Consider the following 26,521-nt stretch of genomic DNA (forward strand, 5'->3'; position numbering starts at 1 on the left):
AGAACATTTGCCTTCAATGTTGTTACTAAGGCTAAAGTAAATACCATATGTTAAAATACTTGCTTCCCAAACTTCATGTCCAATCACCCAGAAGACCTTGTGAAAATTCAGATTCTCATTCCATTTGTCTAGGGAGGGTCCTGAGACACTTTGTTTCTAACAATCACCTCTGATGCTGAGGTTACTGTCCATGATTTCTGTAACAAGACCTTCACTCAAGAACTTGAGCTTCAATGAACCAATTAGGCATAATTCTAATTGCACCAATTCCTGTGAGAAAATCAAACTTCTTGTTATGGCCACCATAAAAACCAACTGCACCCAAAATTAGGGAATCCCACAAATTCTATTCTACATACTGTTCTCTATGCAAATTCTACTCAAATACTATTCTACGAAATTTCACAGCGATTATTCTCAAGCTTCCGTAGAATCTGGCTGCCCATAAAATCATATGGGAAATGTAAAAACACAGATATCCTACTTGAATGCCAAACCTAGGAATCTTCTTTTTTTTTTCCTTTGACCTTAATAAAAATTGAGATCGACTGTCTATAGAAGGCAATTAAATACTTAACTGTCAAGTGGCATAATACAATCTCAGAATTCTAAAAAGGAAGAATATTCAGGTCACATTAAGTAACATGTGCCAAGGCCAAAATTTAATGAGCAACAGAAATAAAAATAAAATATATATATATATATATATACACATAAACTTGGTTTGTGATAGATGCAAAAATTCTTCACTGAAAAATTACTTCTAAAAGAAGTTCTAATAGAATAGTTTCTGAACATTACAGGATGGAATAGGAGAAACCCTAGGTCTCCTTGGCTCAGGCCGAAATTTTCTGAATAGAGACCCGGAAACACAACAAATCAAAGAAAGGTTGGACAAATGGGACTGCATAAGGTTGCAGAGCTTCTGCATGGCAAAGGGCATAGCTAGCAAGATCAATAAAAAGCCCATGGATTGGGAGAAGATCTTTACTAGCCATACAACGGACAAGGGTCTCATATCTAAAATATATCTTGAACTAAAAAAATTAAACCCCCCAACAACAAATCCTCAAAGAAACAACTGCCCAATAAATAAGTGGGCGAAAGACTTAAAGAGAAACTTCTCTGAAGAAGAAAGAAGGATGGCCAATAGACACATGAAGAAATGTTCAACATCCCTAGCCATAAAAGAAATGCAAGTCAAAACAACAAATTGAGATATCACCTCACTCCAGTTAGAACGGCAAAAATCAAGAACTCTAACAACAACAGATGCTGGAGGCGATGTGGACAGAAAGGAACCTTACTTCATTGTTGGTGGGAATGTAAACTTGTTCAACCACTTTGGAAAGCAGTATGGAGGTTCCTCAAAAGACTGCACATAGAACTCCCCTATGACCCAGCAATCCCACTTTTGGGCATTTACCCAAATGTTTACAAACAAGACCACACTAAAGCTACCAGCACAACTATGTTTATTGCAGCATTATTTACCATAGCTAAGATATGGAACCAACCCAGATGCCCCTCAGTAGATGAATGGATCAAGAAAATGTGGTATATATACACAATGGAATTCTATGCCTCCATCAGAAAGAATGACATTGCCCCATTTGTTAGGAAATGGAAAAACTTGGAAAAAATTATATTAAGTGAAGTAAGCCAGGCCCAAAGAAACATAGGTCCCATGGTTTCCCTTATTTGTAATATCTAGTATATGTATGAGTCAAGCGGAAAAGGTCAGATAATGTGATGTCAGGAAAATGAACCCTTAGATGTGTATTTTAATGTTTTTTTCTTTCATGCATGTGTTTCTAACGCATTTATAAGATTATCTCTTTGTTGCTTTGTATGTCCCTCCCCCACAGTATAACCCCTGCTTTCACTATATTTGATGTCAGTATAACTTGTGGAGGAGATGGGGAAAAACCAGTTGTTTAAGGATACAGGTGGACCTGTTGCAACAATGAGAAGTACAAGTTGTCATGTCCAAAACGAGCTTTACAACGTCGATGCAGGGGGGGGGGGGTGGGGGGGGAGGAGAAGGATTGGGATTGGGGGGAGGGGGGAGGCTGGGAAGGGATGTGAAGGGTAAACAAAGGAGGAGGCTGCAATGCTTGGTAAGAAATGTACGCATATCCATGTAATTGTAACTCCTCTGTACAGTATGTTCACAAATAAAATTAAATTAAATTAAAAAAAAAATAGAATAGTTTCTGCTACCTTGGGCACAAGCGGGTAAATGAAGAAATCATTTTCTTAGCTCACAATACTCTAGACCTGCTAAAGTAAAAAATAATGAAGGCTTATGTGTGTCCTAAGAGTTACAGCATGGACTTGGTAGTCAAGTAAATATCATACGAATTTGGTGATGCATACATACGGGCGATATGGCTGTCCTAATCCAATTAAATAGCCAAGACATTTCTCTCTTATTAGGCTGCAGTCTTTGCAAAGTGGCCTATGGATGGGACTGTATTTAGATTTAGTAAAATAATAATAATAATAATAATAATAATAAATTCATTAAAAGAAAAAGAACATTGAAATGATGGCTATCTCTATATGAGTTCTAGGACAGGAACTTATTTTATCCTAATACTATTGTTCACTTATGTAGATACAGATGATAAAGATACAGATTCGATAGATGATGATATATAGATCAATACTGGTAGAGATACAGATATATTCTACCACTCAGGGCCCAAGTATCCACAGTAGGTAAACAAAGAAATCAAAATATTAGCCACAGGTGGTAGTCTACACCTGTGATCCCAGCATTTTGGAGACTGAGACAGGTGACTCAAGAAGAAAGAAGAGGAAGAGGAGGAGGAGGAAGAGGAGGAGGGGGAGGAAGAGAGAAAGAGGAGGAGGAGCCAAGCACTGGTAACTCAAGCATATAACTCAGGAGGCTGAGATGTGAGAACCAAAATTTGAAGCCAGCCCAGGCAAAAAAAAAAAAAAAAAAAAAAAAAAAAAAAAAAAAAAAATCCATATCAGAGCTCCAATTAACAAACCAAAAGCTGGTAGATAAGCCAAAAAAAAAAAAACCCAAGCAAGAGAGAGACAGAAAGAGAGAGAGAGAGAGAGAGAGAGAGAGAGAGAGAGAGAGAGAGAGAGAGAGAGAGAGAGAGAGAGAGAGAGAGAGAGAGAGAATAAAAGATAAAAAAAAGTCCTTAGGTAAAAATGTGTTATGCCTCCAGTTCACAAAGTATAGTCGAAGGAGCAGCAGCAGCAGAATTGCCTGGACCTTGTTAGATACGCAGATTACTTGGTCTGATTTAAACCTAGCTATCAGGAATGGGTGTCTTAAGCTCTCCCGTTGATCGGATGCCTTTGGCTTCTGTGGTATTGGCCAGTGTTAAGTTAGCATCAGTTCTTTTCACTCCACTTTGAACAGAAGACCACAGCCTCAGACCCTTCAGGGCCACATCGGCCCCATAGCTTGTTGATGAGACCGAATGCCTGTGGGCATTCCAAGGATGGACAGGTGACTGGTTCTTCTCTATGACTTTGCTGGAATTAGGTTGGGCAATCTGGTGCTTTCTTCTTAAGCCCCACGGCTTTGACCTCTCCTAGCTTTATTGCTCTGAAAAAGCACCTAATGTCCATAGATTTTGTTTCATCAACCTATGGCAGAAGATACAGAGAAGATCAGAGATGGCAATTCCATCGTGAAGGTAACAGAGGTCTTGTTTGACCACCAGCGCCTGTGGAAACTAAACCTGGTGCCTGGACCCCTAAAACTCTCAGCGACAAATTTGCCACCACATTCTGCCTGTTGTCTTAGCCCTTATCATTCTATTTCTGTTTACATATCCAGCTTCAGATTGCATCTCACTTCCAAACATCCCTCTCTTTCTAATTTTATTTTTGTTATCCTTAAATAATTGTCCAAAGGGATCTTGATTCACCAAACTTTCTTTTTATTCTCATTTCCTAATTATGTTTTTAAGAATATCCTAAGGAGGGCTGGGAAGGTGTCTCAGTGGTAAAGTGCTTGCCTTGCACTCATGAGGCCCTGGGTTCGATTCCTCAGCACCACATAAGCAAAAAGAAAAAAGCCAGAAGTGATGCTTTGGCTCAAGTGGTAGAGCGTTAGCCTTGAGCTGAAAGGCTGAGGGACAGTGCCCAGGCCCAGAGTTCAGGCCCCACAACCAGACACCCCCCAAACACACACACAAAAAAAGAATATACTAAGGTTTTACATTATAGGATGGAATAGGAGAAACCCTAGGTCTCCTTGGCACAAGCCAAATTTTCTTAATAGAGACCCAGAAACACAACAAATCAAAGAAAGGTTGGACAAATAGGATTACATGAAATTGCAGAGCTTCTGCATGGCAAAGGACATAGCTAGCCAGATCAATAGAAAGCCCACGGATTGGGAGAAGATCTTCACTAGCCATACAATGGACAAGGGTCTCATATCTAAAATATACTTGGAACTCAAAAAATTAAATCCCCCAACAACAAATCCTCAAAGAAACAAATGCCCAATAAATAAGTGGGCGAAAGACTTACAGAGAAACTTCTCTGAAGAGGAAAGAAGGATGGCCAATAGACACATGAAGAAATGCTCAACCTCCCTAGCCATAAAAGAAATGCAAATCAAAACAACATTGAGATACCACCTCACTCCAGTTAGAATGGCTATAATCAAGAACTCTAATAACAACAGATGCTGGAGGGGATGTGAACAGAAGGGAACCCTACTGCATTGTTGATGGGAGGTAAACTTGTTCAACCACTTTGGAAAGCAGTATGGAGGTTCCTCAAAAGACTCCACATAGAGCTCCCCTATGACCCAGCAATCCCACTTTTGGGTATTTACCCAAATGATCACAAACAAGACCATACTAAAGCTACCAGCACAACTATGTGTATTGCACGATTATTTACCATAGCTAAGATATTAACCAACCCAGATGCCCCTCAGTAGATGAATGGATCAAGAAAATGTGGTATATACACAATGGAATTCTATGCCTCCATCAGAAAGAATGACATTGCCCCATTTGTTAGGAAATGGAAAGATTTAGAAAAAATTATATTAAGTGAAGTAAGCCAAGCCCAAAGAAACATAGGTCCCATGGTTTCCCTTATTTGCAATAACTAGTATATGTCTGAGTCAAGCAGAAAAGGTCAGATAAGTTGATGTTAGGGGAATGAACCCTAAGATAAGGATTCAAATGTTTTTTTTTTCTTTCATGCCATTGTTTCTAACATATTTATAAGATGATTTCTTTGTTGCTTTGTATGTCCCTCCCCCACGGTATAACCCCTGCTTTCACTGTATTTGATATTGGTATAATTTGTGGAGGGGAAAGGAAAAAACAAATCGTTTAACTAGGGATACAGGTGGACCCATTGCAACAATGAGATGTACAAGTTGTTATGTTGAAAAACGAACTTTACAACTTTGCTGGAGGGGATTGGGTGGGGGGAGGTAGGAGGAGTATGGGAAGGGATAGGAAGGGGAAACAAAGAGGAGGCAACAATGCTTGATAAGAAATGTACTCGTTATCTTGCCCATGTAATTGTAACTCCTCTGTATGGTATTCTCACAATAAAAAAAAAAAAGAATATCCTAAGGTTTTATTTTTTTGTTGTTGTTTTTTTTTGTTTTTTTTTAATTTTATTTTATTTTATTTGTGAACATACTGTACAGAGGAGTTACAATTACATGGGCAGGATAATGCGTACATTTCTTACCAAGCATTGCAGCCTCCTCCTTTGTTTACCCTTCACATCCCTTCCCAGCCTCCCCCCTCCCCCCCAATCCCAATCCCAATCCTTCTCCTTCCTCCCCTCCCCCCCCCCCCCCCCCCCGCACCGACGTTGTAAAGCTCGTTTTGGACATGTAAATCTATATGCAAAACGAATTATAGGAGCTAGGCAAAAAGCATGTATATTAAAATGGGAGGGAGGGAGGGAGGAGGAGACACTAGTCCAAATGTATTCATGACCTGACTGTGTAACTGGAACCCCTCTGTACATCACCTTTACAATAAAACAAAGCATGTATGTTAATAAAATGATTTTACAATCGTGCATTGGTAGCCAGGGAATGGTGGCTCATGCCTGTAATCTCAGCTGTGAAGGAATATTTCAAGGCCAGCCAGCCCAGACAGGAAAGTCCAAAAGCCTCATCTCCAATTAACCAGCAAAAATTCAGAAGTTAGAGCTATGGCTGGACTGGTAGAGAGAGCTCCAGCCCTGGACAAAAATGCTAAGGGACAGCCCTCAGGACCTAAATTCAAGCCCTAGTACCAACACCCCCCAAAAAAAAAATGTACCAAGAAACTAACACTGAGTTTTGTTGACAATGTTCTTTAATTCATTTTTACTGCTTAAAAAGGAAAGAAAAAAAAAAGGTCATGAACCATTTAAGCATTACACAATGTTTATATCTATCAAAATGACACATGGTACCCCATTAATCATGTATAATTTTTATAGTTTTATGTCATAGCTAAAATAAACTTTTTTCAAAAAAAATTGTCCAAGTGATCATTCATAACTCACTGTTTGTCTCCAGGTTTTATAACAGATGGGTCTGTCAAGTTTTCTCCAACACCTCAAAAGAAGAAACAAAAGTCATTTAGCAAATGGGGACATTATTTTCTTAGAAATTCAAGAAAACAATCATCAAACTCTAGTTTCTTTTTTTTAAGGTTATTATATTTACTCTGTCGCAAATGAAGCCCCATGTGAATCTGATGTACCATAAAAATTATCCAGGAACAGTGGAAAAGTAGCACCATGCTCCACTAGCCCCTCTGTTATAACCAACTTCCTGGCCACAAATGAATGTTTTAGTGGTGCGTTCACAGTTACCCACCGGGGCATCTGCCTCTCATTTACCATTCGGTATACACAGAACTTCTAATTTTATTTTCTCTGATTCTCAGCAATCATAAAAGAAAAGGAAATATTATCCGTATGTCCTTATTTCACATTCCATCCTCATTTACATCAATGAGTACATTGATGTTCAAAGCGATGGAATAATTTGTCAGTTTGCTTAGACCGTAGGTGGCCTCGGCAGGATTAAAGCTGGGCAACGCTGCGTTCCTCCCACTGGCTCAGGGTCTCCTCAGATGGGCTCCATCAAGGCTCAGCAAGGTACATGGCGCTGTGAGGCTTGGCAGGTAACGTCTCTGCCCCATCAAAGAGACACATCAAATGCTACATATATATATATCTAGCACTTATAAACAGGAGAATAAAAATGACACCAAGGTTTTGATCTCCAAGGGGGTCCCACCTACACACCCAGCTGTGAAATTCTTTGAGATGTGTGCTGACAGGGTGGGCACCTTTTTGAATTTAAGTGTCTTCAATAAAATTTGCTTTTAAAAAGATGACACCAAAGCCTGGAAAGATGACAGAGATGCAATTGAAAAGTTAAGCTGTACCCACCCAGGGGTCAACACTCAAAGTGAATCCCTGTTACCAAATACAAATGCAAGAGATCAGGAGGTGTGTTTCCAACGGCTGTGATGTTTCAAATCTGTTCAAGAAGCAGTTGCACCCATTCTGCACTGGTTCTCTTTGCTTCAAAGAAATTAACTTTTGTGGGTAAATATTCAAAACTTAGGCAGACTTCATAGCATTGTTGTATAGTTGGGGGGGGGAGAGGTTTTTGGGGAGGGTTGTTTCGTTTTGTGCTGGTACTTGGGGCTTGAACTCGGGGCTTTGTGCACTCTACCTTGACTTTTTTACTCAAGGCTGGCCCTCAAATACTTGAGCCACAGCTCCACTTCCAGCTTTTTAGTGGTTAATTGGAGATTAACATCTCCCAGACTCTTCTGCCCTGAGCTGGCTTCCAACCACAATTCTTCACTATCTCAACCTCCTGAGTGGCTACCACCAGCACACTAGCCACCAGCACCCAGCCGTTTCAGAAGAGAATTTTTTGTTGTTTTGCTGTGTTTGGTATCTTCTCTGCTATGTTCAACATTTCTCAAGTAAAAGTAATTTGGGTAGCCTTTTCCCACTAAAGCTGATCTCCTTAGGGAAATAATGTAGTCTGAGCTTAGGATTAGAGTGTTCGACTTTTTGATGGGACTTCTTTTCTATTACCTTCTGTATTAGTTGGTAAAGACAAGAAACCCTCTAATTAATGTGTCAGCATGCATGATTTAAATTCAAAATATTAGAAGAGAAACTAAATATTGAAATGACTATGTTACAATACATGCACCTGCTTCTTTATCAATGTACTAAGTAATAGAATCTACAGTAATATCCAACTTGTAACAATATTTAGTGGTATCTGTCAACATTGTAAGGTACAGTGTTAAAAATATTTATCTATATACATATACATATATACAGCTATATATTACTATATAATATATAATTTATATCAATATAGACTATTGTATATACTTACAGTTACATAATAGTCTATATTATATAATTAAAATTATATATATTTATATATTATATATATTATATTCTATATATTATATACACTTTGCATTGCAAATCATCACAAGCAATGCTATATCACTGTGGATCACTAGCCTACATCACAATTGATGGAAATGATGAATTTTTAGATACTCGCTTAACAAGGTCTAATTTTTCTCAATGAAGTTCACGGATCCTCTATGTCCTACGTAGGAGCCTTTTAACAACCTCTGGCTAGGCCACTTTACATGGATTTTGAAGAGGAAAAGAGAAATCAAAGCTAAAACACAAGCATACGGGAAGTGTGCAAAATGAGCATGTGTTGCTCTGCCCTGGCTCTCTTCAAAGCCAATCAAAGCCGGAAGCAAGGTGGGACTCTTCTACTTCTTTCCTCATCACAGAGATAAGAAGGAGCAGCCTAGGGAAGCCCTGCTTTTCCAACCATGGAGTAAATAAGAAGAACAGACAAGAAAAACCATCTCAAGTACCACCACAGCAGAGAGAACAGAAGCCCTCTATTGTCTCCATGGATGAGGCCCAGACTTAGCAAACATTAAGCAGAAAGTTTACAGCCATGATGCAAATTTGACACTGGTATCATTTTTGTGGTGTAAATTTGAGCTAGGAATGCGCTGCTGTGTCTGAAGAGGTAATCTCAGTTGGGAAAAAAGGAAGTTCTGTCAAGAAGAATCTGTCCAAATCACACCAGTTCCTGCCTAAATCAAATGGCTTCTCAGAGACACTGAAGTCAGAAGGGATCCACTCGCAACTCTATCACTTCCTAGTGTGGCCTGGATGCCTTCCTTAATCTCCACGAAACCCAAACTCATCATCAGGAGGGATGACACAAAAAGCCTTATCTCATAGGAATACTGAGAGGATTCAATGAACCACACACACACACACACACACACACACACACACACACACACACACACACAGCACAAGTACCCACAAATCCAATCTAACAGCTCAAAGCTTAACAACTAAACACCCTTTTGGGGGCCTTCCAACATGTGGAGAGAAAAGGGAAAGGACAAGTCCTCAGGACACAGCACCTTTACCACTCAGGCAGCCCCACCACTCCATACCTGTTTCTGCTGGCTACACTGGAGCGGCCCTATTGGCTGGGAGCAAGTGGCTCACGCCTGCCATCCTAGCTGCTCAGGAGGCTGAAATCTGAGGATCACAGTTTGAAACCAGCCAGGGCTGTAAAGTCTATGAGACTCCGATTTCCAATAAACTACTAAAACAGCCAAAAGTGGAGCTGTGGCTCAAGTGGTAGAGCGCTAGCCTTGAGCAAAAGAAGCTCAGGGACAATGCCTAGGCCCTGAGGAAGGAAGGAAGGAAGGAAGGAAGGAAGGAAGGAAGGAAGGAAGGAAGGAAGGAAGGAAGGAAGGAAGGAAGGAAGGAAGGAAGGAAGGAAGGACGGGAGAGAGAGAAAGAAAGAATGAGAAAGAAAGAAAGAGAGAGAGAGAGAGAGGCAGGAGAGAGAAAGAGGGGGAGGGAGGGAAGAGAAAGAGAGAAAAAGGAAGGAAAGAAGGAAGGAAGGAGAGAGAGAAAGGGAGGAAGAGAGGGAGGGAGGGAAGAAGGGAGGGGGAGGGAGGGAGGGAAAAGGAAGAAAAGAAAGGAAAGGAAAAGGAAAGGAAAGGAAAGGAAAGGAAAAAGGTAAAAAGAAGAGCTGTCCAGTAGGCACACTGTCATTACTGCCCCTCATATATACACAGCATCTTGATATTTGGAAATCATGGGGAAAATGATACATCTTAACCCTAAAACCTCCAATGATAGCTCTGCACTGATTTCTGAAAAGCATATGCCAATGTCAAGGTAATAGAAGAAAATGCATAAATTTGTTCTCTGATTTTAACCAGTTTTGAATCATCAATTTTTGCATCTGTGCAGGAAAGTTCTCTCCTTTGTGGCACTGCAGTTCAGTGGCAATGGTGTGGGTGCTGAGTTAATCTGGAAATTGCTTTGTTGGAAAAATATTAATACTGTATCTCTAAAAGCTTTGGGGTAAAAAGAAAAAAGTATATAATAAGCTTAAAAAAATAAAAGCAAAACAAAAGGCGAACCATCATTGTGATGTGAAATACAATTGTTTTTCATTTCCATTGCTGGGAATGAGTCTAGATTCCAAGTGGAGTGATGGAGATTCAGACTCACATGTAGGATTTCTAAGTGGAAAAAGGCCGGAAAACGTCAGTGTAATTACAAGTGATGGGAAATCGGCCGCACCTCTCTTTCAAGTCCAGCTTCCTGGCCTGGAGTGGGAGGGTCTGGGTGAATGACCGGCCCACTCTTGGAAGAGAGAGGAGGACAAACTCAAAAACCCAAGAACTGGGAGAAAACATGCTCAGTCGTGTCCAACTCCTTCTACCCCTCCAAGCAGTAGGAATAGAGACGAAAGTTGGGATCTCCCTTCGATACCACAGTCACCAGACTGCTAAGGGTGGGCTGCCTACCCTCAGAGTCACCTCTGTTTTAAAGAGTCACTCAGAAGGTCGGTGTTGGTGGATCACACATGTAATCCTAGCTACTCAAATGTCAGGGATTGGAGGATGGCGGTTCAAAGCCAGCCAGGACAGGAAAGTCCCGTGAGACCCTTATCTCCAATTAACCACCAAAAAAAAATTTAAAAAACAACAACTAGAAGTAGAGCTGTGGCTCAAGTGGTAGAGTGCCAGCCTGGAACAAAAAAAGCTAAGACACAGCGCTCAGGCCCTCACCTGCATCGCATGTACATGCACACACACACACACACACACACACACAGAGTCACTTAGAGCAGCAGTAACAACAAGAATTAACCATTATGGAGGACTTACCATGTGCCAAGGGCATGTCTTATTTCAGCTCCTTAACAACTTAGGTGTATATTCATTTCCCAAGAACCAATGAAGAAAATGGGATTCATATATGGTGAAGCCAGGAGTCAGACCCCAGGACCACAACTCAAAAGCTCCCCCTGAGGGCTGCTACAGGCCCCTCAAACCCAACCCCCCCATCCCTAGCTACCAGGCAGAATGCAGCCGTCATCTCTCCAAAACTCAGAAATAAAAGGAAATTAAATAGAATATAAAACTGAACCAAAAGCCTTGAAGAGGTTTTAAAAAAGCATTCTAGTTTTCCCATTTTTTTTCCTTTCCACCCTGGTTTGGATTAAATATGGTAATACATATAAGCCTTTAGCCAAGTGCCCCACACAAAATAAGTACTTAGTAAATGTTAGCCAGTAGTAGCAGTAGGCCTGTTTATTATTACTATTATAGGATTCCTGTTGGCCCATAAATTCAGGTCTAACCAATTAGCCTAAAGTCTTGGATAACTACCTCAAAAGTTGCCACACCCATTCCATGAAGTCCACTCTTCCTTTCTTTGAAGGTCAATGTTTTGACATCGCTTATTTGGAGTGGCCTATTTCTGTAATTCACATAATTACTAAGGAAAAGAATAAAGTTAATTCCCTTTTTCCCCCAAGACTATCAACACAGTATTTGTTCTGTTTAATGTCACTTTGGATTACTAAGAGACATAAAAATCCCCAAACATAAACATCATTAAACAAAAACCTATTCAAGTGGAATACAAAACACACTAAAGAGTCATCATTAAATCCTTAAAGTTTTTCTTTGGTTGTTTTGTGGTTGTTGTTGTTTGTTTGTTGTCTCTCTCTTTGCTTTTTTAAACATCTCCACCCAAAACTCAAAACACAAGCTGTGGAGTTCAGAGGAAAACAATCAGCCTCCTCAACTTGAGCTACAAAGACAGAGGTCCAAGGCCTGCACATCCACATCCTAAGTTTCTATTCACCCTGCACGTGCTAGTTTCAAAAGCAGAATGGTTTTGGTCATTTTAACGTTGTTTAGATCACTTCCTACAATATTGTGTTTGAGGGTTTAGAAAAACAATCCAGCCTTGAGAACAGCAGAAGTCTCAAAGGAAAGAATACGTCTATGGAGTTTTGAAAGTATATATTCATTTCTGGAGCACGGGACACAAATTTCAAAGTGACTTTGCAGTCTTCCTGGCTATTGGTCATCTTGCCTCGAGATTGTATATTTATCTGGACATTTCTCAGCCTCCAAGCTTGGCTTTCAGTTTAGAATCTCAGAAATGAAAAGCTGGGAGAATCAGAGATGACAAGGGGTGGGGAAAAAAAGGCCTAGCTTGTTTAAATGCATCATGAGGTGATGATATTCTCTAGGCATGATGCCCTTAAAGCATTAAGTCTGTACATTGAAAAGAACAGGGCTGGTCAGCTCAGCTTCCATCTACACCCCCTTTACATCAGGCTCCCCTTTAAGTAGCTGTACAACCATGGGCAAGTTATTTAAACTTTCTGGGCCTAAATTCCCCATAATACCTACCTGGAGGGGCTGCTTCTGGGATTAAATGAGATAACTTCTAGGAAAGTTCCTCGGCTAAATCCCTTATTTAAAACCAAAGCCCCAGTCAGTGAGCCCAAGGACTACACTTTGACCTTAATACATATTATGTGCGATCCCCACAAGGAAAGCCTGCTGGAGGAGCTGCGTGTGTTCTGTGGGATTAGGAGTCCCGCGTGAGGGGTCCATGCTGGAGAGAGGTGCAGATCAAAGGCTTCCGCTAAATTAGAAGCCACTGCATCCATCCTCTCTCTCGGACTGATGGTGTACTCTCTCGAGCTGTCACATCCAGGGACCCAGCAAAGAGAACAAGCTCAATTATACACTGTTAAGGCAATAAACTCAAAGTCCTGGGGGGAAAAAATAACCAGAATTTAAACTTTCCTATGTATCAAAACATGCACGCTTACGTGATAGGCTGGTCAAAGCCATAAAGCTGGAAAATGTTCATACAAAATAAAAATCATTCTCTATGGAATTCCACCGCTCAGATACCTTTACTTTTGAAGAATAATTCAGTATTTTAGATACCTTTACATTTTGAGACGCTAAGCAGTCAGCTGCCTATATTTTCCCCCCCTCACTCTACGTAGGAGTCAGCCTATAAGATGCTCATGGTCATCGCTGGACAAAGCTAGAGATCCGGCCACCTGTGGTTCACATCTGCCATCCTAGCTACTCAGAAAGCTGAAATCTGGGGATCTCAGTTCAAAGCCAGCCCAGACAGGAAAGTCTATGAGACTCTTATCTCTAATCAACCACCAAAAAGCTTGAAGTAGAGCTGCTGCTTAAGAGGTAGAGGGCCAGTCTTGAGTGAAAAAGCTAAGCAACAACACCTAGGCATTGAGTTCAAGCCTTAGTATCAGAACAGGCACACACACACACACACACACACACACACACACACACACACACACACACACTCAGAAACAAGTAAACAGTCCCCATCACATGGCCCACTGGAGTTCCTGCAAGATCAGCTGGCACTTTGTCCCATGCCTGTGGAGTTCAGTTTTGCACATCAATCACCTTGCAGGTCTAAAACCAGCAGCTCCCCTCGAGTGTACTCATAGGTCCAGTGAGAGAACGCTAACATCAACTCCTCCAGGGTGTTGCTAGGGACAATTTCATCTCCATTGTTGTTGTTGTACTTCTGGAACGCTCCTGTCATGTATTTCTCAATAGTTAACCACTGGTTGGCCGTATGGCAGTAGATTAAGAAAACTTCCAAGAACCTGTGATGGAAAAGACACCGTTGGCCTCGCACACGGCAGCAGTGCTGAGACTCACCTATCAGAACGGTTCTCCCAACTCTGCCCTAACAGAGCCTTGTGACGTGACCTTGCCCTCTCTGACGAGGAATGCAAGAACTGGGAGGTAGGGTTTGGGGTTTGGGTTTGGTGTTGGTTTTGTCCTCTATGTGTCCCACCTGCCTTCATGTTGAAAAGCATCCCGATTTTTACTAGTACTAGACCCACCTTTGCTTGCTGTGCTCAACCAAGTTCCTTGTAAAGGAACCAATAAAGCTTCGCTGTCCATTCTTAGCACCCAGTTATGATCAGGATGGATACATGTGTGTGTTTATTCTTATGAACTTCCCAATTCCTTTAAGTGGCTGAGGGTGAGGAAGAAATTCTGTCTGAGGTAGAGAGACTTTTCCACCTTGATGCTCCTGACGTCAGGAGCGGCGCCACCCCGGATCTGCCTGTTTTGCATAATTGCAATGATGGTGGGGACGGGGGACGGCCCTAGAGCATCTGCCTGAATTCCTCTAATGCATCTCTGCAACACCTCATCCTCTTTTCACAGTTTATATAACTATGGAAGGAAAACTCCAAAACTAAGGGCACAGGAATTTCCAGTGTGTCCAACATTTCTCAGGACTAATGGGGTGAGAGGATGGTAACATAAATTCTCCTTAAAAGAAAGGCCTCCAATGCCATGACTCTCGTACCTTGGTGTGTAAGGAATGGTTTGTGGCTTCACCTGGTTGAAGGTATAGATTAGTTTTTGAGCAGCTCTTTGTTGTTGAATTTCCTACAAAATAGGAAGCATTATATATAAAATTGTGTTGTGTGTACATCTGTATATATAATTATATATAATCAATCACACACATATATGTAATGTATGTTGCATGTGTTGTGCATATTACATATATTAGACATACATTATACATGAAAATATAAACATATAATAAGTATATAGGCCATATGTAAATATGTGTGTTGTGTACTTATGGTTATATATACATATATGTGTGTGTGTGTGTGTAAGATACATAAGGTTGCTAACCTACACACACTAAATAATGATCACAGAATTCCTAAAAACTACTCAGTACATAAATTTTAACATTATTTAGTTCTCACCACCGCCTGAATCGAAAGCCTTCCAAAGTACAAATAACAAAACTCACTCCTTCCGAAAACGAGCAGGCTCCTTTCTGGTTGAAGGTCATGGTTTGGGATGGGGACATGCCCAGAGCTGTCTGCGGCCTGTCCGCCCGGGCTCTGGGTCTCTGCACCTGAGACTCACCCGGAGGCACAGATGAAGCACAGTGCTATCCCGGAAGATCTCGTGCCACGTCTGCACCACCTCGGGGAGAAAGGACTTCACGATGAACACGTGTCCTGGCTTGAGCACGTCGTCCTCAGACCAGGTGCTGACGACTCTCATGGCTTTGCGGAGGCCACCGCCCAGCTCCTCCTGAGACAACACCTGGATCATCGCAGCTCTCCCGTACTGCGACCAAGAGGACATGCTCTTCCCCAGGTCCAGAGGGGAACTCTCCTCCAGCTTGTAGAGCGTCACCTCTTCCCCTGCTGCAAAGAGAGGTGACGACCAGGTGTCCAATGAGATCCCAGGAGCCTGAGTGTGGGTGGTGCCCTTACCATCCATTCACAATCAGCTCCATCAGAAAAGAGGACTTAGCAGAGTTAGAGACTGTGTTTACTTATTATCTAGTAAAAGCAGGGAGGGGAGGAAGGGACAACACATTAAACCATGTGCACGAATTCAGTGGGCCACCTCTGCAATCCCAGCTACTCAGGAAGTAGAGTTAAGGAGAATTTATAGCTCCAGACCCTCATAGGCAAATAATTAACAAGACACCAGCTCAACTAATAAGCTGGGCATGACAATTCATCCTAGCTACATGCAAAACATAAGACTATGATCCAGGCCGACTAGGCAAAAATAATAAATAAATAAATAAATATCTTAATTTAAAAAGAAACACTAAAGCAAAGAGGGATGAGGGTATGGCTTAAATGGTAGAGCAAGTTCAAGGCCCTGAGTTCAAACCTCCGTACTGAAAAAAAAAAATCAACCTAAATTATACTTACTGTGGACTCTAGATAAAAATAAAACGGTATCTAAGTCTGGGTATGCTTCTTTTGTTAAGGCAAATATTTCTAACAAGGCCATTTCACTGATAGTTATTACCATCTTTCTGAGGAGATTTATTAGAATGTTTTTCTCATTCACTTTCCTATGATATATTAATATTAAAAATATACTGTATATCTGTTTGTGAACTCTGTGCATCTGTGCTTCTGTGCTTCATGGGAATTTGGAGTTGGGGGTGGGTAGTACCCTGCTCCAAAGCTATCTAACAAGGAGCAATTCTTACCAGGCAATAAGTACAGTGTTAATTCTGCCTATCAGAAGAAACATCATCTAAACAGAGTTTCATCATGGCTATGTCTCATTTTCTTCTATCTTGGCTTCAAATGTTTATTGTTTTGTTTGTTGTGATCACATTCCCTCTCACTGTAGCTAATTCCTTACCAATAAACACATTTAGAGAATGCTTCGTAACATATTTCCAACTATTAATTCTTAGTGCCCAGAGAAACACCACTGAAGATCTTTTTGGAGACCTAATCCCTAGAGGATTTACAGCAGAGCTACTGATTTGAAAAAGCAGCCATGCAGCCAAGTAGGGGAGAAGGCATTAGCAATCAGAGTCCAGCCTGGTCTCTCCCTGTGAGCAGGCTGAGAACTGAGTTCAAAGGTAACAGGAGGAGCCTTGCACTGTCCATTTGCTCCCGATTTCTCATGCTACACAGAGAGTCCCTGCTAGCCTTGGCTTAACAGGAGAGGCTGATGCTTTCCTATTCCAGCCCTGAAAAATGGCATTTGTCCTCTGGGATAAGAGCAGTCAATGGGTGTGAAGTAAAACAGACAAATGAAACCTATGTATATAGCTGGGCACCAGTGGTTCACATCTATCATCTTAGCTACTCAAGAGGCTGAGATAGGAAAATCAAGATTCAAAGCTAGCCTAGACCGAAGACTCCATAAGACCTTTATCTCTGATTAAGCAGCAAAAACAAAAAGACAGAAGTGGAGGTAAGGTTCAAGTGTAGAGGCTAGCCTTGAATGAAAAAGCTGAGCAAAAGTATGAGGCCCTAAAGTCAAGCCCTGGTACTGGTACACACACAAAGAAGTTCAGACTTCATCTTTTTTTTTTTTTCCTATGCACTTCTGGCCTTCAGTCAATAAATTCCAGGTGCAACCACATTACTTTCTTCCAGCTGCTATTCACTGGTAGATGTTATCCCCACAGTGTCAGATTCTGACCCTAAATTCTGACTACAGAATGTTGGTTTTTGGAAGTGAATTTCCCTAAGCTACAGCCATGGACAAAAGGAAATGTTCAAGCGAAACAATGCACCTGCACTGTGTTCTCACCTCGACAATCAGATGTTACCTCTCATCCTTAGCTCAGACTCCAGAACGTAGTCATGCTACTCACCGAACAGCTGGATTGGTGTGAATGGTATGGTCTGAGAGAGCCTCATTAAATTATTCCTCTCGATGGCTGCAAACAAGAGCAGATTTGCTGTTTAAGTCCTCATCAATGGATTAAATTTATAGGAAACCTCCATTGTACATGTTCATACAATACCAGAATACCTCATTTCAAACACTTTTATTTTTGCCTTTACTAAAATATATTATTGCTGGGCACTGATGGCTTACATCTGTCATCCTAGCTACTCAGGAGGCTGAGATCTGAGGATCCCAGTTCAAAGCCAGCCTGGACAGGAAAAGCCATGAGACTCTTATCTCCAATTAATCACCAGAAAACCAGAAGTGGGGCTGTGGCTCAAAGTGGTAGAGCACTCACCTTGAGCAAAAAGAGCTCAGGGACAGCACCAGGCCCTGACTTCAAGCTCCATGACCGACCACCCACCCACCCCCTCCCAAAAAATTATGTACATTCTAAAGCTATAAATCATGTCTCAAAGTCTTAGGAACATTTTTCTATAAGATTTTCCCAACATGGTCCACAACAGGACTGACCCTCCTAGCTGGCATGTAACTCAAATATGTGTGGAACTTCCTTTTAAATGGTTTTATAATCCCTGGTCTTCACTCTGGTATTCCTTTTTCCCAGCAAATACAATCCACCGTAGACTATGAGGACACCTGCTGTTGGTTTTTCTCAGTTCACCTTCTTTTCCCCCCTCCAGAGAGAACTGAAGACGAAGTTTAATTAGAAGCAAGTTATCTGCATTTTGCCATTAAGAGCCCTAGCCGAACAGCTCAGAGTTGATAGGAGTTACACTATTCCTCACCAGAGACTTTTTAAAGTTGACAGCTGGAGTCAAAATAACAGATTACTGTGGGGCTGAAAGACCTTGTGTAAAGGATTTGTGTATTATCCCCGCCAAAGCTGAGAGCAATGACCCCCAAGAAACCGCCCAGTGGCACAAGTCCCGTTGGTTGTTACATTGTTTTGCATTTCAGAGTATGTTCTCTTGAATTCTCAACTAGCCCTCTGGCAGACTGGTCCTCAGGAAGGGCAGTACAATTGCTCCCACTTGGAAGAAAAGAAAAAAGACAATGGAAGCGCTGAAAAGCGATGTTGCTTCTGAGAGCCGAGACCCTTGACATCTTTGTTTAATAACAGCTCCGTCAGACAAGCTTGGCTGAGTTTGTTCTGTGGTGTTAGCATCCGCCCAGAGGTCACGTGCCCTGTGCATCCTGGGAAGATGCGAAGCTCTCCATTAAGAACTAGTTCAAGTCTGTCTTCTCTCAAGTGCAAAACATTAAGGTTCTGGTTTGGGGCTGGCTTTGAGCTTGTAAGGAATTTTTAGAGCCCAAGGTTACCCTTCTCCTTCAACATGTAGAACTTTGGGAAATAAAGATTGGTTTAATTTCTTTTTATGCCAGTCCTGGGGCTTGAATTTGAGGCCAAGGTGCTGTCCCTGGGCTTTTGTGCTCAAGGCTAGTGCTCTACCACTTTGAAACACAGCTCTACTTCTGGCTTTTTGATATTTAATTGGAGGTAAGAGTTTCATGGACTTTCCTGCCCAGGCTGGATTTGAAACACGCTCCTCAGATCTCAGTCTCCTGAGCAGCTAGGATTACAGGCGTGAGCCACCAGCGCCCGGCTGAAATGAGTATTTTCAAATATAATTTTATTGTTATTGTTGAAGCGTTGTATGTGGAAAAAGATAACCTCTTCAATAATTGGTAGTGGGAAAACTAGTAGAAAACTAAAATTTATCTCTGTCACCATGCACCAATATCAACTCAAAGTGAATCAATGTCAGACCTGAAACTTTGGAAACTACTGCAGGATAGAGCAGGAGAAACATTAGAACTTATAAGCATAGGCAGGAACTTTTTGAAACCAGTGCCAAGGAAATAGGAGAGAGACTTGACAAATGGGATTATATCAAAATAAAAAGTTTCTGCACAGTAAAGAACACAGGTACTAAACTAGAAATATGGTCAACAGATTGGGAGATCTTTACCAGTAGGACATCCAGCAAAGGCCTGAAATAACTATCTTTTTTAAATTTAGTTTTTATTTTTTAATTGTTATTATGAAGGTGATGTACAGAGCTGAAATAACTACCTTTTAATCCAAACTGTCTCTCTTTCCTTCTTTCCTTCCTTCCCTCCTTCCTTCCTTCTCTCTTGTTTGCTTGCTTTCTTGCTTTGTTTTTGAAGCAAGGTTTTGCTGTGTAGTCCAGGCTACTTAGCCTCAAACTTGAAATCCTCCTGTCTCAGCCTCCCTAGTGTGAATCATTACACTCAGATCTGAATTTTCTTAAATTCTGACAACTTGCTTTACCACACAGATCTAGATGTCCTTTCCCATCCGAGTAAACGACTCTCCAAGTGTGGAGTGATATCATTAATATAGAATTGATCCGTGTTTCTGTTTCCAAATTCAGACATTTAGCTCAGTTGACCCGTATGCAAACATGCTTCCTACCTGAATAATGGCGGTGAGGCTCCTGGGGGCTTTTTAAGAAGGCTGAGATGCCTGAAATTACAGGAAAGATTGGCATTTTAATTAGTTGGCTCGAGATAAATACACCCCTATAAAGATATTGCTTTCAAAGTTATTATTGACCAGGTTAATCAGAACGACTTCTCGGTGTTCAAAAAGAAGGTGGGGGAGGGTCAGGCTTTCCTAATATCTTCTAACCACATGATTGCACATGGTGACCTGACAGCTTCTAATCATCAGTGTAATATCTCCAAACACATTTATAGAGGGAATTGAAGAAAGACAGGTAATATTAGCCTCCAAGACGGATTTCCTCTGAACCAATTACACCGCCGAGGACCAGAAGTTCCTCTCTGCCTATCACAGTTCATGACACTCCAGAAGCTGGATTCTCTCTGTTCCCTGCCCAAATGCTGCACCAACAGAAAGGTGTTATTAATGCCACGTTATCAGCATTACCTCATGGACCTGAAATAACAACAAAATGATGGAAATGCTTTAAGATTAGATACTAGAAACAAAGGGGGAATGGGTAATGTAGCAAGGAGGATTGTGTTAGGCTGCACACGTGTGCTGGGGAAAAACTCCTCTAACTTTAACTCATTCTCTTCCATCTGTTCCAGATCTAAATTACGAGACTCCAGAGAATGCCTTTGCAACAGTTTTGCCACTCCATTAAAAAAAAAAAATCAACGTTAAATTGGAGAAACTTTAATCTCACAATAATAAGTGCTTTCTCCCTAGTAACTAGCTGGATCACACACCTACCCCCCCCCACCCCCGGTTCTTATTACTGGGTAAGCGAAGGGATAAGCATTCTTTGAGGATTCATGGCAAGAAAAGAGTTTTAAGATCAGCAAACTCTGTCAGCAATCAAATGTGTGCTTTCAGCACCCACTATGGGTCATGAGAGGCAAAGCAGGTGAAATTCTAGCCTTAGAGAAAAGTAAACACAAAGTACAGAGGACTTTAAAAGGACAGAGGACTATCCAGGCACCGGTGGCTCACATCTGAACCCCTAGCTATTTAGAAGGCTGAGATCCGAGGGTCACAGTCTGAAGAAGCCAGCCTGGGTAGGAAAGTCTGTAAAACTCTTATCTCTAATTACACACACACACACACACACACACACACACAGAGAGAGAGCTAGAAGTGGCTCAAGTTGTAGAGAAACAGTCTGAGCTAAAACATAAATAAATAAAAATTAAAAACAAAACACTATGATCACAATTCTGTTTTCTAAGCAAAGATGAATAGTGAAGTTTATGGAATACACTAGTTCTACAGAGGTAGGAGCTTTATAGACAAACAGTGGAATATTCACCATCTGTGGGCATCTGAATGCTTGATCACTTAAGGACCTGGACGATGTGATTATATCAATCCCAGTACCTACTCTATGCTCAGCACTGGCCTATTCTCAAATGTCCTATCATCAAATGAACAAAGCCTCTGGCTGCAGAGCTTGTTTCTAGTTGGCATTTGGGGTATAGTCCCATTGAAACTATACAAGAGATGCCTTCTACAAACAATATCATGACTGGCTCTTAATGAATAATAGTATTTTTTAATGACAGTGTCCAGACTTGGTAGCACATGCTTGTAAACCCAGATACTCAGAAGGTGGAGGGAGGCAGATCATGGTCCAATGCTAGCTCCAACCAAAGCATGAGACCCTATCTGAAAAACAAAGTAACAGCAAAAGAAAGGTCTTAAGACATAGAGAGGAAGTGCTAAGAAAACAGGAAGTCCTAAATTCAATCCCAGCACCACACACACAAAAACAAAGTAGCAATAAAAACTGTCAGAGAGGAGAAATAAGTTCGGCAGGCTCACCCCCATTCATAAAGAAAAAAAAATGGGAAAACCAGTCAAAAACAAATATTTCAAAATGTATCAACCCGCACAGTCTTGATTTATCTGAGAAAAGACAGTCAATCCTATTTTTCTAATAAATTTTCTACTGGGTACAGTAGACAAAAACCATAAATTCAAAAACTACACAAGACTCAGCGGCCCGCTGCACCCCACCCTTAATATGAGGAAAATAAAAATAAAAGTGTAGAAATAAAAACTTACTGTCAATTCCACTTGAACTTTGCCTCCTGTTTGGGGGAGAAAAGAAGGGAAAGTACTTAGAGAAATCTTTCAATGAGCAAACAAGAGAAATGCTTGGGACAGAAACAATAATATGTATCCATAGCTACCCAATATCACCAAACAATAACCAAATAATAGCTTAAAGTACCCGTTACGTCATATTCATACTTTCATCAGTAGAAAAATGTTTAGGCCTACAATTATGTTCATCGAAAACCAAACACTTAAGTCACTTGCTGTATACACCCTGAGCTAACTGAGAAGCAGATGGGTTTTTCTTTTTCTTTTTTTTTTCTTTAATTAGCTATGTGATCACATAACATATATAAGATTTAACTGATTTGTGCTGTTTTGGATCAATTAGACTAAGGGCTTACTGAACTATGCAAAGGAGATGCCTACAAATGCGTGCATGAATGTCTCCGGACAAGCCAACAAATCAGTTTCATTAGCCCACGTGGCCCCTAAATGTGCAAAAGCCAGGATTAGCTCTCTTTAAATTGTAACTTGCCCTGTTCACGCAGCCATGGGCAAGTCGGAATAAATGCATTCAATGACTATCTCTAGTGTTTAAGGTCCTTAGGGAAGAAAGTACAATTACAATTATTGTTTAATTTCATGCTGCAATAGCCGACCACTCTGCATGAACGTAAACTACTGAACCTTTGGGAGAAGAAAGTCATGAGTCCTCTCAGTCTAGAGTCAGGCTTGCCGGGCAGCTGGGAGGGCAGCTTCCGAGAAAGGCCATCTCCAACAAAGCTGATGGCCACAAATTGAGAAACACCTTTTACCTGCTACGCACCAACTGGTTCATCTGTAGAGTCAATGGCGTGGAATTATGCCCCTTGTGGCTATGTGGACAATTTGATGGTGTGCTAGAAAACTCCAGAAAACACTATAAACAAAATGGAATCTTCCATGGGGAGTGAGGGAGCAGCGGTGTACACCTGTAGTCCCAGCTCTAGCGGAAGCTGAGATAGGCGGACTACTTAGACCTAGGAGGCTCAAGACTAGTCTAGGCAACATAGCAAACCCTTTCCTCTTGACCACATAGAAGTAAAATTACAATAGAATCATCTTGGTTTTGTTTTCAAATTTTATTTCTCTGAATAGATAAAATCCCAGGTCAATACTCAACTCTACGGCCAGGTGAGCTTTCCATATCTCCAACCCAACTTCTCTCCCTGTCCCAGTTCTTTTCAGAGTTACCAAATTGACAACTGAGATAGTGAAAATGCCAAAAAGAATGGACAAAGAAAGAAGGGGGGAAGGAGGGAAGGAGGGAAGGAAGGAAGGAAGGAAGGAAGGAAGGAAGGAAGGAAGGAAGGAAGGAAGGAAGGAAGGAAGGAAGGAAAAGGAAGGAAGGAAGGAAGGAGGGAGGAAAGAGGGAGGAAAGAGGGAGGGAGGGAGGAAGAAAAGAGGGAGGGAGGGAGGAAGGAAAGAGGGAGGGAGGGAAGGAAGGAGGGAAGGAGGAAGGAAAAGGAAGAGAAGGGAGGGGAAGGGAAGGGAGGGGAAGGAGGAGGAGGGGGCATAATAATAATAATCAGATCCTCGGGCCTTTTCAGAATTTTTTAAAGCAACATAGATTTTATTCTTTTTTTAAATTTGTTTTTCACCAGCCCCCCGGCTCGAACTGAAGGGCCTGGGCACTGTCCCCAAGCTTGTTTTATTGCTCAAGGTTAACATTCTACCACTAGAGCAACAGCTCACTTCTGGCTCTTTTGGTAGTTTATTAAAGATAAAGAGTCTCTAGGACTTTCCTGTCCAGGCTGGCTTCAAATCATAATCCTCAGCCTCAGCTTCTGGAGTAGCTAGTAATACAGGCATGAGGTACTGATACCCAAAGCATCTCTTTATTTAATATCAAGTATTTAGACGAAAGGGTCTCATTCAAACAATCTTAGTTTTACTCTTTAATGCAAGTTTTCAATCTTACCTGTTTGCAATGGAAATTGTTATTCTGTGTGTGTGTGTGTATATATGTGTGTGTGTTTGACAATGAAAAGGGAAATATTTAATTTGCTCTTCATTTATGAGTTTCATTACAGTATTTTTTAAAGGGACTCCGTTGAGATCTTGTTGCCAGAAACTGAAAAACTTAGAGAACACTTTTTTTCATTCTCGTGAGTAGTGTGTGTGTGTGTGTGTGTGTGTGTGTGTGTGTGTGTATGTGTGTGTGTGTGTGTGTGTGTGTGTGTGTGTGTGTGTGTGTGTAAAGTGGACCTTTCTTCCTAATCAGAACAACAAAAAAAATAAAACCCAAAGTTCATTTTATTTTTGTTTCGGCACTCAGATCCTTAGCTTTTTCATCCAAGTCTGGCCCTCTACCACTTGAGCCACAGCTATACTTTGTGGCTTTTGGCAGATGACTTGAAGATACCGTCTTTCAGCCTTTCCTGCTGGGGCTGGCTTCAAACCAGGTTCCTCAGGCCTTAGCCTCCTGAGGGAGCCAGACTCGTACAAAACTACTCACAGAAGCGTCCTCCTGAGGTTGCTGCTCCAGGAGTTCCATGAGGAGTTTTCAGACAGATTCTGAGCCAAAAAGAAAAGAAAAAAAGCATGACACATGCTCCCACGGCAGCCCTCCCCAGTGCCAGCTACACGAATGTGAAACACTCACCCTTCCCTTCCTCCAGCTCCTACTGTCTCCCAACAAACTAAGTCTAAGCCACGAAGACACATAAAGTTAGCATGCTATCCGAATAACCCAATACATGACGGACTTTGGCAGAATGAAATCACTTTGATGGGCACATGGAAAAGAATATGTAACATAGGAAAGATTTTTCTGAAGACCAAATATACAAAGTCAGTGAAGGGCCTGAAAGATGGAATTAAGATCCTTATATCCCATCATGGAGAGAAGATCTTCACTAGTGATTATGAATATGCAAGTCACATTGCCAGGAGTCTACTTCATTTTATTTCCTATTTATTTAACATTTTTAAAGAGTGAGTAAATTCTGGGCATTACTCTAGGGCTTTTCCCAGGGAATTCTCTTTCTTGTTACTAGTGAATCTCATGAGGATATTAAGGGACATGAAGGCCAAAGAAACGTAAGTTCAGTGTCATGTACAAAAATGTTTTGTGTGAAAACTGCCAAAATACTTTTACCTCTTGAGACTGCCTCAGATAATCGCTAATTTGTTCTGCATGCTGCTCGATTTCGTTGGTCTTCATTTTCTGATATATATAAGGTTCTAAACCTTAATTTTACAAACAAAAGGAAGAAAAAAATCAGAAAATACATGAACATGGGTTACACCCAAACCATATTTTCCAAAGAGAAAAATCAGAAAAAGTAAACACTTCAATGAAGTCAGCTCTTTCTTACTTTTCTAGTACACTTTCCTGTGTTTCCTTTGCTCATCTTTCTCAGGTAATTCAAAGCTATATGCTTAAATTCTATTCTTCTAGTTACTTTTAGATTTGTAATAACTTATACTTCTCCATCAAAGTCAAAAATTAAGTGATCCATAATATTTCCTTTTATAAAGTGACATCTTTACCAGAATTCTTATATTTACCTAATCATGCATGCTATAGCCCATACTTTATTTAACATGTTCAATTTTAAGTTATAAATTGTTTGAAATCCTTCCTTAGTAGCTACATCAAACATCTTAATAGACAAAACAATAAAAGACAGACAGAAAAGAATGCTATTAGAAAGATTCAATTTTCACTCATTTCTTTAAAAGGATAAAGAGTATCATTATTGTCATTACTGGGCTTGAACTCAGGGCCTGGATGCTATCCTAAGCTCTTGGACTTATGGCTGGAGATCTCTCGTTTAAGCACAGTTCCAGTTCCAACTTTTTGGTAATTAATTGGAGATAAGAGTCTCACAGACTTTCTTGCCTGGGCTGATTTTGAACCGTGATCCTCATTTTTCAGCTTCCTGAGTAGCTAGGATTATAGGCATGAGCTACTGGCTCCCAGCTATCATCATTACTGTTTAAACCTGTTACTTAAGAATTACCATAGATAGCAGGTATGTAACTACTTACTAATTTTCAATCTTTGTGACTACTTGATCATATAGTCCTTCTTTTAAAAAATAGTAATTCAAATAACAGTAAACCCCTTTATCTAAAAAGTAAATATTATAAAATTCTGATCATTGCTGTCATTTTGTCCATAACCTGCCCTCTTCTTGTATTAGTTCACATTCTATGACAGGTTCATTGCTTCAGTTCCTAGCTCGTTGACCAGATTTGGATTCTCAAGGAACATTTCTTCACAGAACAACTCCATGTGGACAGTTTGAAATAAGCAATGACAAGTCAAATCTCCAACCTCTATGGCTTCTTATCAGTGTCACATGAACCTTCAAAGGTCATAAAA

General features: G+C 40.9%; 1 protein-coding gene across 5 annotated transcripts in view; it reads right to left on the bottom strand.

Annotated features, from left to right (window-relative positions):
* Trpm6 (transient receptor potential cation channel subfamily M member 6) overlaps positions 1 to 26,521 on the bottom strand; it is a 127,440-nt gene that overhangs the window by 9,719 nt on the left and 91,200 nt on the right. For 4 of the 5 annotated variants that reach the window (XM_070035759.1, XM_070035758.1, XM_070035756.1 and 1 more), the window contains 9 exons: positions 25,289 to 25,380; positions 24,647 to 24,705; positions 22,153 to 22,178; positions 20,056 to 20,106; positions 17,578 to 17,643; positions 15,354 to 15,640; positions 14,770 to 14,852; positions 13,845 to 14,050; positions 6,532 to 6,583 (listed from right to left, as the gene is read on the bottom strand). In XM_070035759.1, coding sequence (XP_069891860.1) covers positions 6,532 to 6,583; positions 13,845 to 14,050; positions 14,770 to 14,852; positions 15,354 to 15,640; positions 17,578 to 17,643; positions 20,056 to 20,106; positions 22,153 to 22,178; positions 24,647 to 24,705; positions 25,289 to 25,380 — 922 coding nt within the window. The remainder of the gene's footprint in view (positions 1 to 6,531; positions 6,584 to 13,844; positions 14,051 to 14,769; positions 14,853 to 15,353; positions 15,641 to 17,577; positions 17,644 to 20,055; positions 20,107 to 22,152; positions 22,179 to 24,646; positions 24,706 to 25,288; positions 25,381 to 26,521) is intronic. The other variant, XM_070035757.1, reaches the window with a different exon arrangement.

Source organism: Dipodomys merriami, unplaced genomic scaffold, assembly GCF_024711535.1.
Source record: "Dipodomys merriami isolate MVZ:Mamm:240054 unplaced genomic scaffold, mDipMer1.0.p SCAF_26, whole genome shotgun sequence".
Lineage (NCBI taxonomy): Eukaryota > Metazoa > Chordata > Mammalia > Rodentia > Heteromyidae > Dipodomys > Dipodomys merriami.